This window comes from Dreissena polymorpha, chromosome 3, assembly GCF_020536995.1.
Source record: "Dreissena polymorpha isolate Duluth1 chromosome 3, UMN_Dpol_1.0, whole genome shotgun sequence".
Lineage (NCBI taxonomy): Eukaryota > Metazoa > Mollusca > Bivalvia > Myida > Dreissenidae > Dreissena > Dreissena polymorpha.
This window is the reverse complement of record NC_068357.1, coordinates 18,370,284-18,389,064: the sequence shown is the minus strand read 5'-3', so window position 1 is coordinate 18,389,064 and position 18,781 is coordinate 18,370,284. Positions and strand designations below refer to the sequence as shown.

At 35.8% G+C, this 18,781-nt stretch overlaps 3 protein-coding genes across 14 annotated transcripts in view; 2 read left to right on the top strand and 1 right to left on the bottom strand.

Moving 5' to 3' along the window:
* Positions 1-18,781, top strand: part of LOC127873151 (homeobox protein Nkx-2.2a-like) — a 384,621-nt gene that overhangs the window by 164,256 nt on the left and 201,584 nt on the right. The gene's annotated exons all lie outside the window — the stretch shown is intronic.
* The window catches only part of LOC127873148 (alpha-(1,6)-fucosyltransferase-like), a 176,586-nt gene that overhangs the window by 102,629 nt on the left and 55,176 nt on the right, over positions 1-18,781 (bottom strand). For 2 of the 8 annotated variants that reach the window (XM_052416801.1, XM_052416808.1), the window contains exon 1: positions 36-216. The exons of 5 other annotated variants lie outside the window; for them this stretch is intronic. The gene's annotated coding sequence lies outside the window, so the exon portion shown is untranslated. Of the gene's footprint in view, positions 1-35; positions 279-18,781 lie in introns of those variants that run through there. One more of the 8 variants, XM_052416803.1, reaches the window with a different exon arrangement.
* Positions 11,729-18,781, top strand: part of LOC127873147 (uncharacterized) — a 58,924-nt gene continuing 51,871 nt past the window's right edge. The window contains exons 1-5 of the mRNA XM_052416798.1: positions 11,729-11,820; positions 16,262-16,408; positions 16,667-16,696; positions 17,741-17,779; positions 17,932-18,068. Coding sequence (XP_052272758.1) covers positions 16,384-16,408; positions 16,667-16,696; positions 17,741-17,779; positions 17,932-18,068 — 231 coding nt within the window. The 5' untranslated portion in view covers positions 11,729-11,820; positions 16,262-16,383. The remainder of the gene's footprint in view (positions 11,821-16,261; positions 16,409-16,666; positions 16,697-17,740; positions 17,780-17,931; positions 18,069-18,781) is intronic.

Here is an 18,781-nt window from a genome sequence, read left to right as displayed (position 1 = left end):
ACTATATTCCTAATTCACAAATTAAAGCAACTTACTTGATATTGTGATTGCAGAATAATGATATTAATCTAAGTTTTAAACATGTCAATGGTCCATGGAAATGTGTAAGAATTTGCAAATGACAATTAAGAGTATTAAGAATTTGAAAATATGCAAAAATTATACATTAACTATCTACTGAATCCTCCACAAGATAGATTTTGTGTCTTATCAACCAAACGTTATACAGCGACTATCTTCGTAACCTCCATATTAGATTGATTGAAGCATCAGTTCCCTTTTCGGTTTGATAACATTTTTTTATCCAGTTTTTGTTTTGATCATGTGTCCACAAAAGACATGCAAATTGATAATGATGGTAACAGGTTTTGTGTTTGTTATGATGTAAAGGTTGATTGAACAGGAGACATATAGACATACATGTACACTTGGAGACTTTTCTAAAGCAACACTTTTCAAATTTGAATATCTCAGTTATCAGTTAAGATTTTGATTAAAAATTTTACGTGTGATCATTTGACTATATTCAGGGCAAGAACACGATAAAATCATTCATCAGTGACGATCACTTAAGCACGTGGGGTATGTAAGGTTTCATCTGTAAATAATGGTGAAACAATACTATTCTAAATTGATTTCAATTTTATCATTTTAGGTGGGTTCTTACATCAGGATAACATATGATCACATTCAAATTTTAATTCACAATTTTAATTTACATTTAAAATTTTAATTCAAAATCTGAACTCTTAACAGATATATTCAAGTTTGAAAAGTGTTCCGTAAGAAAAGTCTCCAAGTGTATGTGAGACATATTCTTTTACAAGGATTTTCGCTTTACCAGGAAGAACTTTGAGCTGCTGTACATATATTCTCATAAAAGTTTAAAGCATTCAAGAAAAACTAAGGTTATAGTCTATTAATTATAATCAGCATGTTTCTTGGTAAATGTAACATTCCTGCAAACAACCCCTCTAAGAGTAATATTTACCTCTACCTTTAGTCTCAATTATCATCACACACATCAGGGTGTTATATTTTATTATTATACCTCACTTTTTATTCACAATACTAATAAATACTGTCAGACCCAGGAGAAAAAATTTACTGTCCAAAAAATACTGTCCCTCGCTCCAAAAAATACTGTCGCCCGCTACATTTATTACCGTAGCAATCACATGCGGAATGGTAAAAAATTATACTGACCCATTCACGCATGCGGAGAACGCAGTTTTGCGGCTTCCTGAAAAGTCCCAAAAAGTGCCTGTCAACTGGACAGGCTGATGGAAAAGTTAGCCTGTCCGGACAAAAATTCACCTGACCGAACAGCGTGAGTTTATTACTGAAGAATTAATATATATATCATCATATTTATTGCAATGTAAAGCCTGTGTATAAGTACACTCGATAAAGTAAAACAAAACACTTGCGTGTTCAAGTGATTACAGTGTATGATGGACAACAGCTTTAAAGGGATCTTTTCACGCTTTGGTAAATTGACAAAATTGAAAAAAGTTGTTTCAGATTCGCAAATTTTCGTTTTAGTTATGATATTTGTGAGGAAACAGTAATACTGAACATTTACCATGGTCTAATATAGCGATTATATGCATCTTTTGACGATTTTAAAACCTAAAAATTATAAAGCGTTGCAACGCGAAACGATTGAATAATTTGGAGAGTTCTGTTTTTGTCGTTAAATTTTGTGAAACTACGAAGATTGCTTATATAAGGTATAAAATACTTCTAGTAAGTGTACTTGGCGGAATAGCTCAGTAGGCTAAAGCGTTTTTACTTCAGAACTCTGGCAGGACTCTAGGGGTCACTGGTTCGAAACCTGCTTCGGGCAATGTTCTTTTCCTTTTTTAAATTTTATTCTTGATTTTTTACTGGAGCTTTTACGATCCAATGTTTACATTTATCAATATAAAGCATTTAATGAATAAGTTAAAAAATGCCAAAATCTGTGAAAAGGCCCCTTTAAAGTGAGTATATACGATTTTTTAAATTATACCGTAAATCTACGAATATAATACGCACATTTTTACCTGCCGATCTTTTCTTCAAGTAGGGGGTGCGTATAATATACGAGTTGAGAGCAGAACAAAAATTTTCCTGTGCAAATTTTCAACTTAATCGCTGTTATTCGTTTTGCGGCAGCCATTTTTAACAACACCATTACATCAAAGGGGTGCAACAGGGCTCGCGCTGTCGTTCGCCATTTGAGTCATTTGCAAAAATATTGAGAATTTGGCTCAATGAAAATCTTATTTGTTAAAATGCGAAAATCTAGTAAAATTTCATTGAAAACATCCACCATTTATATCGGACTGGTTTTCTATATTTGTCTCTTTGTTTTAATGAAAGTGTTCGCAATTCGAACAGTAAACAAAACCCGGTCTGTTCCCGATTATGAGACATCGCTTGAACTTATTGTTATTGAAGTGTGCTTGGTAGCTGGCCAATCAACATTGAGCTCGCTTACACCTGAAATGACGTTGTCGAATGAAACGTGAGAACGGGAGGAGCTATCGGATAATATTGGGTCATCCATGCGCAGACACTGTACCGTATTTTTTCGGGGTATAAGTCGCGACTTTTTTACAGGCAAAAGTAACATGCGTCGTATGCTCCGGAGCGTCTTATGTATGTACAAAATCAATTTTTCCAAAGTCAGAATGTCAAATTTTTAAGTCAGAATTGCATTATTCCGCGAGTTTGATAACCATTTCCGGTAATTTGTTTTGCTGTTTTTATAACATAATTTTATTTTACACCAAGTCGGTTACACACTACTAGCGATACTATTGGGGTACTATACAGTACTGTAACGTAAATTAAACAACGCAACAAAAAAGTAGTCGTCTGCTAAATTTATTTTACAAGCTTACCTTACGATTTTTACAACAATTTGTAACAAAAATAACAAAGTACAACAAACAAACACAATATCAATGAGAGGCAGAGTATACAATAAGTAAACAATAATATACGGCACAATAACAGTTCACATCATTTATTGGTCGTCGACATCTGAGAATCCATCAAACTCTTCATCCTCTGTGTCAGAGTTGAAGAGTTCGGCCAATGATGACGGAATTGTTTTCGCGATGGTGGCCAGAGGTATGTTGTCCTCGTCCTCGTCGTCATCATCAGTATCATCATCAATGGGTTTGGCGACAGGTGGCAGTATCTCCGCCTTTCTAAAACCATTGACGATACAAGGCAAGCTTACTGCACCCCAGGCCTTCAAGACCCAAGCTCTGACTTCCGCAAGTGTCGCTCGCCGCAATCGGCCAGTGTTTGTGAACGAATGTTCCCCGGAGGACATCCACTGCTCCCAGCACTCCCGCATCACCATTTTGAAACAGCGATTAACGCTGATGTCGAGAGGCTGAAGGAGCTTCGTCAGTCCTCCAGGGATGATGGCCGGGATGGCGTTTTTTGCGAGGACGCACTTCTTTACTTCATCAGTGATGTGTGCCCTCATGCTGTCCATCACAAGGAGCGCCTTCCTTTGATGAAAAAAGCCGTCTGGACGCTTCACAAAGCACTCACGGAGCCATGCTTTCATTTTTTCCGTGTCAATCCAGCCATTCTCGTTCACAGTTATGACAATGCCGGCCAGGAACTTTTCTTTCGGCATTGTCTGACGCTTAAATATAAGCATCGGTGGCAGATTGTCCCAGCCCCAGTCACTGCAAGTACCGCGGTGAAGCTTGCTTTTTCGTGGCCCGTCGTCTTGATGCTCACGGAATGAGCTCCTGTTTGTTTGACGGTCCTGTTGAGAGGCAGGTCGAACGTCAGTGGCACCTCGTCCATGTTGATAATATGGTCCGGCTCAATGTTGTGCGCGGCCATCTTCTCTGCGCAGAACGCCCGAAACGCTGCCAGTTTTTCTTCATAGTCCTATGGGAGACTCTGGCATAGTGTGGTCCTGGCACGCATGCTCAGGGCAGCCCTACGCATGAAGCGAAGACACCACGATGGCCCGCCCTTGAAATCTACGATGCCTGCTTCGTTCGCCATCTGGACAGCTTTCAGGCGGATCTGCGTCGTGCTAACCCCTCTGTTTGCCGCCCGCTGCTCCAAGACCCACCTCTCTATCGCGGCTTCGTGCTCAGGCCAACGTGGTTTCATTCCTCTGTTGGCTTTTTTTTACTTTTTGCAGAGCCGCAGACTGTCTTCAGCTTACCGCCAATCCCGAATAATCTTTTCAGACACGCTGAAATGACGACCCGCAGGACGATTCCCGTTCTCCTTTGCGTACTGCAGGACTTCTAGCTTGAACCCTGCGATGTAGCTTTTTCGTGAAGGCATTTTGAAAATTATGATATTGTCCGGTAAGTTTGAACTTTTATAGGGTGGCCCTTGTTTGTCGCTTTACCCAAAGATCTTTCGATAAATAAAAATTTGAAACAGCACTGAAGATTGCTGAGATCTCGATTACCCGTAAACGTCTGCTATAGAGGCACGAACGCACTCTCTCTATGGGAGAGGATGTCCCCAGTGTGCATTACAAGTGTTTATTGGTATGCCTGCGATACCACATGTCTGCAAACCTGAGATCTCAAATACCCTTTAACCATTTGCGATAGATGAACAAACATAATCTCTCCATGGGAGACGATGTCCCCAGTGTGGATTAAAAGCGTTTATTGGTAAGCTTGTTACATCACACGTCTGCACATTTGTGCTAAGATTATCACGATAAAAATATGTAGCCCTTCTCATAACAGACCTCATTTTAAAGCGAGATTATACAATTTTGTCAAATATTTATTAATTTATATAAAATGTGTAAAACAAACTTATTACATATATTGCAATATAAATTAAAATAAAAGTTAAGAAGAGCATGTGAATCTAAATTTAGTTTAACGGATCATTTTAAATTCCTGCAACGATATCTATTCATAACACACAGGAACACTAACTAAAAAGACGAATGCTTTGGTTATTGTAGGAAAATATATCTTCGTCACAATCGGCTTGGTGCGCTGATTGTCTTTGCTGCATTTTATGAAATTCGTCTTCAATGTATAATTTTTCTTGCCTATTTTGTGTTATTGTAACATATTTTATCAATATATAACAATTCAACACAAATAAAAATCGTATAATCTCGCTTAAATATTCATCATAAATGCTCGTGTTACCAATTAAGAATGTCGGTATACTTAATGTTACAAAGGTTTTGCAAACAACACACATTAAAACAAACAAACATCCCTATACAAATTTTATAAACATTTATTTTTTATTAAACAGTTAATGCTGCATTTGTAGCCTAAATGCAGTTTAATACACAATAATTGTTTATTTATTTTGTTTTGATGTATTATCAAATGCGCATAATTAAATTCGCATTTTCCCATTTTATTGCTAACGCGACGTTTGTGCTAGCCACATCTATTGCTCATGTACTTTTCTTTGTTCTGTTAGAAAGCGCGCGAAAATTAGGGTGGGTGTATACACTATTGAAGAAAAAACAGTGTAGCGAAGAGAATGCTGTATCTTTGATGTTACGCTCATTTAGGTAGTTTATTATTGAAACAGGTAATGTTCTGTGTACTGATTTACAGGAAAATCTGGTCAAGACTGGATTTAATTTTGGCTATTGTGAAATATGATCAGCAGTGTTTAGACTGTGATGTTTGGCAAAACAGATACAAAATGTGCGAATGCAACTGCTTGCTGATATGGTCAATTATAACCGGTAATACATTGTTTTGAATGACGTTTTTGTTTAAACTAATACTTTAAAATAAATTTAACGGAGAAAATATATAAAGACAATGAACATGTGAGAGGACAAATGAAAGCATCGTTATAAAATGAATCTTCTATCTGAAATAAAATACGAAAGAGGATTAAACATTTAACGGATTAACATGTATGAATGCATATTTGGGAATATTTCATGATGATTTATGTGCGTCGTGTACGCCGGAGCGTCTTATGTATGGAAAAAAATTAAAAAAATGTTTAAAAATAGGGGATGCGTCTTACATTCCGGTGCGACATATAACCCGAAAAATACGGTATACTTTGAATACACAGTCGTCTGCCTACAAAATAGCGACTGGACGCTAAGTCGTATAAAGAGATTAACAAATGAAAAACAAGATGTGTTTGTGAAACCCCCTTTATGACGTTTGACCTTGAAGGATGACCTTGACCTTGACCCTTCACAACTCAAAATGTGCAGCTCCATGAGATACACATGCATTTCAAATATAAAATTGCTAGCTTCAATATTGCAGAAGTGACATTACATGAGCAATTTTGACCCATATATTTGACCTTGAAGGATGACCTTGACCTTGACCATTCACCACTCAAAATGTGCAGCTCCATGAGATACACATGCATGCAAAATATCAAGTTGCTATCTTCAATATTGCAAAAGTATTCATAAAATAAGCGATTTGGGCCACATATATTTGATCTCTGACCTTAAAGGATGACCTTGAACTTGACCTTTCACCACTCAAAATGTGCAGCTTCATGAGATACACATGCATGCCAAATATCAAGTTGCTATCTTCAATATTACAAAAGTATTCATAAAATTAGCGATTTTGTCCACATAATTTTGACCTCTGACCTTGAAAGATGACCTTGACCTTGACCTTTCACCACTCAAAATGTGCAGCTTCATGAGATACACATGCATGCCAAATATCAAGTTGCTATCTTGAATATTGAAATACTGCATAGTGTACATTAAATGAGCGATTTTGACCCATATATTTTACCTTTGACCTTGGAGAATGACCTTGACCTTTCACCACTCAAAATGAGCAGCTCCATGAGATACATATGCATGCCAAATATCAAGTTGCTATCATCAATATTGCAAAAGTTATTGCAAATGTTAAAGTTGGCGCACACCAACCAACAGACCAACCAACCAACAGACCAACCAACAGACAGGGCAAAAACAAAATAGTGGGGGACATAAAAACAACTGACAATACCCGTAAATAAATATTTCTTAGCTGACCACTATTTATCTTTCTACCGCATATTTACCATATCTGAAGTAAAGAGTGGTAATTAAATAATTAGTTTTATGATGCTAAAAGAGTCTATTACACCTGTCTGCCTATTGCCGCATTAAATTGAAAGGTGATAATTAATTAATTTGTTTTTTTACTCCCAACCAACCTTAATGACAGCAGCGTATTTCAATTAACTAGATCATGAAAAACACGAGCGGTTTAATTGTATTTTAAGTTATATTAAAGTATCGAGTTTGTAACTTGGAAAAAAGAAAAAGTAATTCATCTAGACAACTATAAAAAACGGAAGTAACCATTTTGTCTTCTTATTACTTTATTATTATTATAATTATTATAGTCCCGAATATTGTCAAATTGAATTAAATGTGAAAAACAGCGTCTCTGCTTCTTTCTTTTGTAATTATGACTGCTTGACCCGGATGTCAGCAAGGGGCCCATGTGTATCGGTAACAATCAATGGTAATATAAACAATAGACAGAGATATTTGTTATGCAACTGTCATAACAACAGCACTATAACACATCCCGATCAATATACCGGGGTAACGGATAGTTGACAACACCAAATTTGATTTGCTATTTTCACAGCACAAAAATATATTGACACATTTTTTCGGAAATGGCCGATTTCGGACACTGATTTTTTTAGTGCGTATTTTACTCGGATTTTCAATTTTTACCGATAAATTTTGACCAAACTCGGGGGTGCGTATTATGCACGAAGGCGTATTATATTCGTGGATTTATGGTATGTGTTTAATGATAATAAATTGATAAAATATGTTACAATAACACAAAATAGGCAAGAAAAATTATACATTAAATACCAATTTCATAAAATGCAGCAAAGACAAATTAGCGCCCCGAGTCGATTGTGACGAACATATTTAACTACAATTACCGATGCATTCGTCTTTTTATTAGGACCAGAGTTAGTGTTCGTGTGTCGAATGAATAAATATCGTTGCAGAAATTTAAAATGAACCGTTAAACTAAGTTTTGATTCACATCGTACATGAATGATATACATGCTGGCGAATTCGACTGTACAGCCGTTTTCGATTTCAGAATTAAATATCTGGCTTATTTCGCATTTTTCAACAAATGTTCTTCTGAACTTTTATTTTATTTTATATTGAAAGATATATATAATAAGTTTTTTACACATCTTATATAAATACATTTATATTTGACAAAATCGTATATACTCGTTTTAAATTCTAGTCAGACTCAAAACAAAATAACATAACATGATTGGTGTTGCCATTGAAGAACTTTAGCAACGACATACGTTTTTCATTTGTAGTTTTTTGTTACAACCATTGTAATTGGATAGATGGTAATATGTCGGACCATTGAAATTGACGTTTTCGAAGTAACAATATTTCAAAGGGAGAGCACTCCTAAGAATTAGTGACGCGTTAGTGTTTTAAATGACAAAAAGGCTTGAAATTCACAAAAAGAGTGATTCTAATGGGGTGTTTTCGTTCTTTTGGCAAGTATTAAGACTTTTCAGTATTTAGTCATAATTTGTTTGGCCTGTCACAAGGACCAGCGATATTAGAAACTTCGCCAGACCGTAATGAATTATGCCGGACAAGACCGGCGGTCCCGCCTTTTCAGGAAGCCTGGTTTGAATAGTTTATCGGTATAATAAAATAAATATTACATGTCTGACAGGGTGACAGTAAATTTGTAACTTTCCTCAAGTTGACAAATTTACTGTCACCCTGTCAGACAGGTAATAAAACTTATATACTATACATGTAGTGTTACCACAATGATATAATATTTAAATGAACCACATTACCACTTTAGCCAATAAGAAACATACAAATATTGTAAAATACAAATGGAAATAATGCTACATTCATGTATATAATCAGTCATTATTTTAGGGTCAAATAGTATAGCAAGACGACATTCAAATCAAAATAGATTCTGTGACAGAATTTGCTATCATAAAGGAGATTACTAAAGTTCAAATACTTTTTCCAATTGTAATTTAAACACAAGAAACGGAGAAAGAACTTTCTCTCTCACCAGGTTATAATACACAAATTAAATTAAGTTTTAATTAAGAAAGTAAGCATGCTATTATTATGCAAAGGGAGCTTATAAATGGTCTGGCTGTGATCATGTATAAACATCGAAGGAATTCGAGTTGAAACATATGCTACTATTTTAGACAACAAATGGTATATTAACCCTTTAACACTTATATATGTATTTTCACTCCTTTGTTTTCCCTTAGAAAGGTAAATTTAATTAAAGACCTATCTTACTAGGTTCAAGTTTTAAAGTTTTTATTTCCAAACCTAAGATACTGATGAGCAGCAAACAGCATTTAACCTGAACAGACTGCGAGTCATTTGCAGGCTGTTCTGCTTTTATGCTGTTTGCACATAGCCATTTTCACTTTGCTTTTAAGTGGGAAAGGGTTAAAGGGGTCTTTTCACAGATTTTGGCATATTTTGAAGTTTGTCATTAAATGCTTTATATTGATAAATGTAAACATTGGATCTTAAAAGCTCCAGTAAAAAATCAAGAATAAAATTTAAAAAAAGGAAAAAAAAGTAACCGGTACCAGGGCTCGAACCAGTGACCCCCGGAGTCCTGGAATTAGTCTGAAGTAAAAACGCATCAGCCCTCTTGGCTATTCCGCCGGGTATATTTCTTTCAAAACCTACGTATATGTATCACTCCTATTTCCTATGTCTAGCATCAACTAAGTTATATTGTTCCTAATACACTGCCAATCATGTGTAAACATAATCCCAAGGAGAAAAACTATAAGAATTATTTATTTGGTTTCAATCCTTTTCTGATATCTATTGTGTATTTGATATATTGTACTTGACAAAAGAAATAAATATGTTTAAACTAATGGTGCACTGGGGTGAACTTGGAGTAATAATGGTGCACTGGGGTGAACTTGGTTTAATATTAGTTCACTTAGGGGAATTTTGGGTAATACTGGTGCACTGGGTCGAACTTGGTTTTATAATGGTGCACTTGGGTGAACTTGGGGTAACATTGGTGCACTGAGATGAACTTGGATTTATATTGGTGCACTGGGGTGAACTTGGGGTTAAAATGGTGAGCTTGGGTGAACTTGGTGTAATAATGGTGCACTGGCGTGAACTTGGGGTTATAATGGTGCACTGCAGTGAACTAGGGGTTATAATGGTGCATCAGGATGAACTTTGGGTAATACTGGTACACTGGGTCGAACTTGGTTTTATAACGGTGCACTGGGGTGAACTTGGTTTTATAATGGTGAACTTGGGTGAACTTTGGGTAATACTGGTGCACTGGGTCAAACTTCATTTTATAATGGTGCACTGGGGTGAACTTGGGGTATTATTGGTGCAATGAGGTGAACTTGGGGTTATAATGGTGCACTGGGGTGAACTTGGGGCTATAATGGTGCACTGGGGTGAACTTGGGGTTAAAATGGTGCACTGGGGTGAACTTGGTTTTATAATGGTGCACTTGGGTGAACTTTGGGTAATACTGGTGCACTGGGTCGAATTTGGTTTAATAATGATGCACTGGTTGAACTTGGGGTTATAATGGTGCACTGGGATGAACTTTGGGTAAAATTTGGTGCACTGGTGTGAACTTGGTTTTATCATGGTGCACTGGGGTGAACTTGGTTTTATAATAGTGCACTGGGGTAAACTTGTTTTTTAATGGTGCACTGGGTTGAACTTGGTTTAATTATGATGCACCTTGGGTGATAATGGTGCACTGGGGTGAACTTAGGGTTATTATGGTGCACTGGGTGAACTTGGTTTCATTATGGTGCACTGGGGTGAACTTGGTGTGATAATGGTGCACTGGGGTCAACTTGGGGTTATAATGGTGCACTGGGTGAACTTTTACTATGGTGCACTGGAGTGAACTTTGGGTAATATTGGTGCACTGGGGTGAACTTGGGGTTATAATGGTGCACTGGGGTGAACTTGGTTTTATAATGGTGCACTGGGGTGAACTTGATTTTATAATGGTGCACTGGGGTGAACTTGGTTATATAATGGTGCACTGGGATGAACTTGGGGTTATAATGGTGAACTGGGTTGAACAACAGTTTGTGTAACTGCATTTTCAGTATGATGGATTTGTTGTTATAGTTAATGAACTAGGCCATATGATGTAGTGGTAATAGTTTGTCATGGTACAAAGCTTAAAAAAATTGCATGATAGCCAGTAGCATAATCATTCTTCTACTGTAGCATACAAAATATAACATTATCAGAGGTACATAATTTGCCCCATTGGTGCAAAAAGGTAACATTTAATGTCACATGGTATCTTGTTGCACCAAAGCGGCCATATGGCTGTGATTAGATTAATTAAAATCTTAGACGGTGTGTGCTATGAAAGCCAAACTTATTTCTGCTAAAATATTTGAGGATTGTGAACCCTATCACTACAGTCTACCCACAACTGAACTGTTAATTAATATTTTGAACATTTCCAAAATAATTACTTGTTTGACAAAGACAAAATTATTAAGGTCTCTTTGTAATGCTTGTTACAAAAGATTTGTTATCTATTGAAATAAATACAAGTGTTTAAAATAAATGTAACTTAAGCTCTCAGCTTAGCTTACAGCATGAAAACAAGGAAGTTTATTTAAGCATACTTATCTACAACCAATCATTGAATTTCAATGCAGGTGCACCTTGTTGGACTGCTGCGACAGCAAAACAGTGATCAAACAATTTGTTTGTGGCTATAGGCTCAGTGTTCATTTATAATAAACTTTGGAAGAATTTAACTTCAGGTATGACAATTACTTTGTAAATAACTTTGGTAAATTGGTCAACTTCATTTGTAAGAAATGGGTATAACCCAAAATAATTAAGTATTATAATAACTACTATGTTTATTAAGTTACAACACATTTGTATAACAGGCAATTTTGAACTAAACTAATTGATTCATATATTTAGGTTATTCATCAATGTTTTGAAAACAACTTAAAGAATACACTACACTGTAACTCCAATATAACGCGGATGACGGGGTCCAAGCCACGCAACCGCGTTATAAACGGACAGCGTTATAAGTTTTGAGCTAATTTATTGCAGGGGGATATAAAAACAGGTAAAGTATAGCCTATAATAAAGGTCCTGTGTATTGCCATGCTCTGTTGTCATCGAAAATACTTGCATATAAACCGAATCGAACGATAACGTAATACATACCGCTTTTCTAATGTGCACATGCATCCGATAATCCAATATAATTACAACATCAATTACGGAAAAAAAAATCTTTAACATTTATGACGAGAAATATGAGATTCATAAGCACATCCATATGCCGACGCCAATTTTCAGAAAAAGAGTACAGTGCATTATGGGACAGAGCTTTATTTGGGCGAGCGACTTTAAATTTAGATTGAATGCAATACGACACATGTACAAAGAAATGTTTTATTGCGTCATACGCGTCATGTAAAAATCGTGCTTTCAGTGGACTTTCTGATTAATGGCAAAAATTAAAGTGAATCTCTGTTAAGTATACTGCGTTAGCACGTAAATAAATCGTTAGGATTATTTAATTTATTATTCGTACACGTACAGAAACAACAGAAACATTAAACATAAACAAAGATCTTTTTATTTATCAAGCATGTATAGCATATAATAAACGATAACACTGTCAAAGTTTATACAATACACGATACATACAAAACATTAACAGGTAATTCATCTATTCGCTATGAAATGTGAAATATTCCGTCATCTTTCTCTGCTTGCACGAGTCTCTGGCTGCGCAGTATACTAGTTGTGCGCAGTATATTTCACAGCCGCTCCTTTCATATGGACAAACTGCAATCAAATCAAAGTAAAAATGTTTTAATCGTTTTGAATAACTTTAATTTGATAATTATTCCACTTGCACTTACCTTATTGAAAATAGCGCACTGAGCCGCTCTGATAGAGAATACATGTAATAAACACTGACTCGCAAGTTTTCACACCTTTATTGACCTTTATTGACATTACACAAGAGATTAACACCAGTTAGCTTTCTCGTGTCGTTTAACTTCTAATCGATTAAAATCGATTAAAATCGGTTAAACGGACGGATAAAGCAAGCAGGCTGTGATCGCCGCCATCTTTGAATTTTCTGAAAATACATGAAGATGCATAACATTGGTTTGAATCAGAAATGGAAGGTTGGAGAAAAAACGGGATCCAAGGACCCCCCGCGTTATATTGGACACAGCGTTATAACGGACCGCACTATATTGGAGTTACAGTGTATTATTATCATCATACTACTAGATAAGAAAGTCTGAATGATTTTATAGTTATAAATTGGAAGTGAAAAAGTGAACATTATACAGCAATTTTATGAATGTTTGATCACATAAAACTTTGAACAATATTTCTTCACATAGTGTTTGGCAAAAGTGTTTGCTTTGTGTGCTATTATGGTCATATCCAGAAAAATGAGATATTTAGTTGCTTTTTAGGTCACTTTTTTTATATTTTAAAGGGGCCTTTTCACATTTTGGTACATTGACAAAATTGAAAAAAAGATCAGATGAAAACTATGACCTTCTTTTGTCTACACAAGGTTTTTCTATGATTTGACCTAGTGACCTACTTTCTGACCCCAGATGACCCAAATACAATCTTATTCCAGATTTCATCAAGATAAACATTATGACCAAATTTCATAAAGATTGGATGAAAACTGTGACCTCTATTGTCTACAGGAGGTTTTTCTATTATTTGACCTAGTGACCTAGTATTTGACCCCAGATGACCCAAACACAATCCAACCCAGATTTCATCGAGATTAATATTCTGCCCAAATTTTATTAAGAATAGATGAAAACTGTGACCTCTACTGTCTTCACAAGCTAAAATTTTTAAAACTTTGACGTAGTGACCTTGTTTTTGACCCTAGATGACCCAAATTCGATCCCAACGCAGATTTTAACAAGACAAACATTCTGACCATATTTCATTAAGATCTGAAAAAAATGTGACCCCTATTGTCTACACAAGGTTTTTCTATGATTTGACCTAGTGACCTAGTTTCTGACCCCAGATGACCCAAATACAATCCCATTCCAGATTACATCAAGATAAACATTATGACCAAATTTCATAAAGATTGGATGAAAACTGTGACCTCTATTGTCTTCTCAAGATTTTTCTATTATTTGACCTAGTGACCTAGTTTTTTACCCCAGATGACCCAAGTACAATCCCAACCCAGATTTTATCAAGATAAACATTCGACCCAAATTTCATAAAGATTGGATGAAAACTGTGACCTCTACTGTCTACACAAACAAATTGTTGACGGACGCACGGACGCATGAACGATGGACGCCCGCTATCACATGATCACATAAGCTCATCCTGTCACTTCGTGACAGGTGAGCTAAAAACACACCAACAGGCCCTCACCTGAGATTCAAAGAAACTGACCTTTTCTGTGCAGCCCAAGATGTCATAAGAACAAAATGTTCTTACCAACTTTCATGACTAGTGAACACCCTGGCAGCCACGTTTTTCTGCAGATCAAAACCATTTTCAAACACATCCAAGATATCATTTAAACAAATATTCTGACTAAGTTTCATGAAGATTCATGAAGTCATATGAGGAAAAATGCCCAGCCCCCTGGTGGCCATATTTTTCAAGCAACTGAAACCATTTTAAAACTCATCCAAGATATCATTGGGACAAAGCTTCTGATCTTTCATGAAGAAAGGAAAATAAATGTGGCCTCTAGAGTGTTAACAAGATTTTAATATATCCATATAATGAAAAATGCACTGCTCCCTGGCGGCCATGTTTTTTAAAATCAACCGGCATCATTTTTGAACTCGTCCAAGATATTATTGGGATGAATCTTCTGACCAAGTTTCATTAAGATCGGAAAATAAATGTGGCCTCTAAAGTGTTAACAAGATTTTACTTTAGCCATACATGTCTATAGTCATACAAGGAAAAATGCCCGCCCCTTGGTGGCCATGTTTTTCAAGCAAACGTAACCATTTTCAAACTCATCCAAGACATCATTGAGACCAATCTTCTGACCAAATTTCATGAAGATAGGACCGTAAATGTGGCCTCTAGAGTGTTTACAATGTATTACTAAAGCCATATAAGGAAAAATGCCCCACCCTCTGGTGGCCATGTTTTTAAAGCAACCAAAACCATTTTGGAACTCATCCAAGATATCATTGGGACAAATTGTCTGACTAAGTTTCATGAAGATCGGAAAATAAATGTGGCCTCTAGAGTGTTAACAAGGTTTTACTATAGCCATAAGGAAAAATGCCCCGCCCCCTGGCGGCCATGTTTTACAACCAACCAGCATCATTTTTGGACTCGTCCAAGATACTGTTGGGATCAATCTTCTGACCAAGTTTAATGAAGATCGAACAATAAAAGTGGCCCCTATAGTGTTAACGAGATTTTACTATAGCCATATAAAGCCATATTAAAGGAAAAATGACCCGCCCCTTGGCAGCCATGTTTTTCAAGCAAACGCAACCATTTTTGAACTCATCCAGGATATCATTGAGACCAATCTTCTGACCAAAGTTCATGAAGATTGGACAATAACTGTGGCCTCTAGAGTGTTAACAAGGTTTTACTAAAACCATATATAGCCATATAAGAAAAAATACCCCGCCCCCTGGTGGCCATGTTTTTAAAGCAACCACAACCATTTTCTAACTCATCCAAGATATCATTGGGACAAATCTTCTGACCAAGTTTCATGAAGATCGGAAAATAAATGTGGCCTCTACAAGGTTTTAATATAACCATATTAGGAAAAATGCCCCGCCCCCTGGCGGCTATGTTTTTCAACCAACCAGCATCATTTTAAAACTTGTCAAAGATATTATTGGGATGAATCTTCTGAACAGGTTTCATGAAGATCGGGCAATAAATGTCGCCCCTAAAGTGTTAACAAGATTTTACTATAGCCATATATAGCCATATTTTTTATAAGGAAAAATGCCCCACCCCTTGGAAGCCATGTTTTCAAGCAAACGTAACCATTTTCGAACTCATCCAAGATATTTTTGAGACCAAATTTCATGAAGATTGGACAATAAATGTTGCCTCTAGAGTGTTAACAAGGCAAATTTTGATGCCGCACGACACTTGACGAACAAAAAGGTGATCTATCAGAAAAAACAAGAACAATGAAATACAGAGGCATTTTGATCTTTCCAGTCTTCTAGAAGCACCTTGGCCCCTGCTTCCAGTTCAGTCGCACCTTTATTGTGCTGATGACAACGCTGTCCGACATATTGACATTCGGTGTGAATACGGAACTGTTACACTAAAAACTGCGAATGGCTGTTTACCATCAAGAACACGGTATTAACCTAAATTGTTAAACAACTGATTACAGACTTACATAAGAATTTCCAGTTATTAATATAATTGGACATGTTTATAACTGCACTTAATGTACATTTCATTTAAAATAATAAAATTATTGTACTACTACATTTTTTTTTTACAAAGGTTGACCACCATAAAGAACAATCAATCTGTATTTTAATTTTCTGTGTATAATGGCACTACATTCTTAGTCACATATATTATCAATATAGGCCCTATTTGCTTTTGTAGATCAAGATCGTGATAACACAGGATTATCAGGTAATAAAAGAGTTTGAACATGTTTATATGTTACTGTAATTTTGTGAATCTAGGCATTTCACAAAATTCCTAACCGTTCAGGATTTTCTTGAAATAACTGTTTCACTTGGGTACTTCACAAAATTCCTATTTTTTTGTTAATGTCCAAACATATGTTGTCGAGGCATAATAATGGGTTATTTCTGAAAAACAATTATTATGCCTTATTTTCTTATTTAAAGATGCACTTTACATGACTTGTTACTTATATTGTAAATATAACAAGACTATTGCCAAGCAATTTATGTCCCCTACCGACTCCACCATTGTCAGAAATTCCACCATTGTCTGATTTTAAATTTTTTTTTTTTTTATTTGTTTCCATAGTAACCAGAATTTTTGACGTAGGAACAAAATGAAATGACATTCATAATATCCATATTGCCATCTATCCATGTTTCAAGTTTCATGAAAAAATATGAAGAACTTTTAAAATTATCGCAGGATCCAGAAAACTACCATTTTCAGCAGTATTTCTAGTCTATTTGTTGCCATAGCAACCAGAATTTTTGACGTAGGAACAAAATTAAATAGCGTGCATAATGTCCATATTGCTATCTATCCATGATTCAAGTTTCATGCAAAAATATGAAGAACTTTTAAAGTTATCGCAGGATCCAGAAAAGTGTGACAGACAGACAGACAGACTCACAGACGCACAGAGCGAAAAACCATAAGTCCCTTCCGGTGAAACCGGTAAGGGACAAAAACAAGCTTAGCTATATGGACTTAAGATTATCAATTACATCCAATTAATGTATTAATTAGTGTCATAACAAATATATAACTTAAATGTCGCTGTGGCGTTGTGGATATGGTGCCCATTAAGTTACTGGGAGGTTATAGGTCTAGGGAGGTTTCCCACTGTTCTATAAATTGTCCCTTTAGACACCAAGTACTGGTTCTACCCAGAAAAAGGAATCAAAAAGCATTTTCAATAATCCTTAGGCTTTTTGATGCGATCAAGTTAAAATAAATAGGTTAACTAAATTAAATTTATTTCAGACGAGGCAGAACCATCAAGACAAACGGAGTGCAAACATGGTAATGTACGATAGGTTTCTAGTGAAATATCTTCTTAGAAGAGATTTGTGTATTAATGTATACATGTATTATAAACTATTTTATTTTATCATACCATAAAAACCATTCAACCTTTATGCCACCATATAATGCAAGTTATGAATTGTATTCAGATTTAAGAATTCTTCTTGTTGGAAAAACTGGCCATGGCAAAAGTGCAACTGGGAACACCCTCCTCGGAATCACGAGAGAAAACGGATTCTATGATAAAAAGAGTCGTGTTTCTGTTACAGAGAAGTATAAAAGGCTGGTATGTATTAACTAGGGCCTTCATGTGAATTTATAGCCTGAGCTTTAATGAAGAGAGTCATTGTCTTCATATCAGTATGTTATTCAAGTTTTTTTAATTGGCGAAATAATGGCAAAAGAGACTAAATTAAATTCTCATTTTTTAATCTTGTTATGGGAACTTGATTTGACCTCATCCAAGGGACTGGGTTTAGGTGTATGCAACTCTTTCTCCCATTCATCCCATTTATTTAAAAGCCCATTAACACTCAACATCAATGACAATTTTGTAAATGAACGCGCGAACGCGAGATTAGCTTCGGTGCGCTCATAAAATCTATGTTGTGCTTCCACCAATGCCTGAAGACAATCTCGCGTTTGATAGTAAATGTTCAGATATGGTTGCAGGAATTTCACATGGAATATATTGGTATATTGGTTATTTTTATAAGGAACACCGATTTGTTATGGGTTAACTTTATTTTAAGAAATTTTTTTTTTTTTAAATAGTTGATTTTGAGTATAATGTGGCTTTAAAACAAGAAATATCTTTAAAAAGATATTCGTTGTTGATTGTGGTTGGTATTTTGGGGAAAGATAAAAAGTTATATCAATGAGATCAAAGATAGTGAATGCCTTATATCTGCACAGTTCTTAGCTGCATCACACGCAAATAGATTACAGGGTGTTATGCCAGATTTAATGACTTATTTCACATTAGTAGATATTAATGAT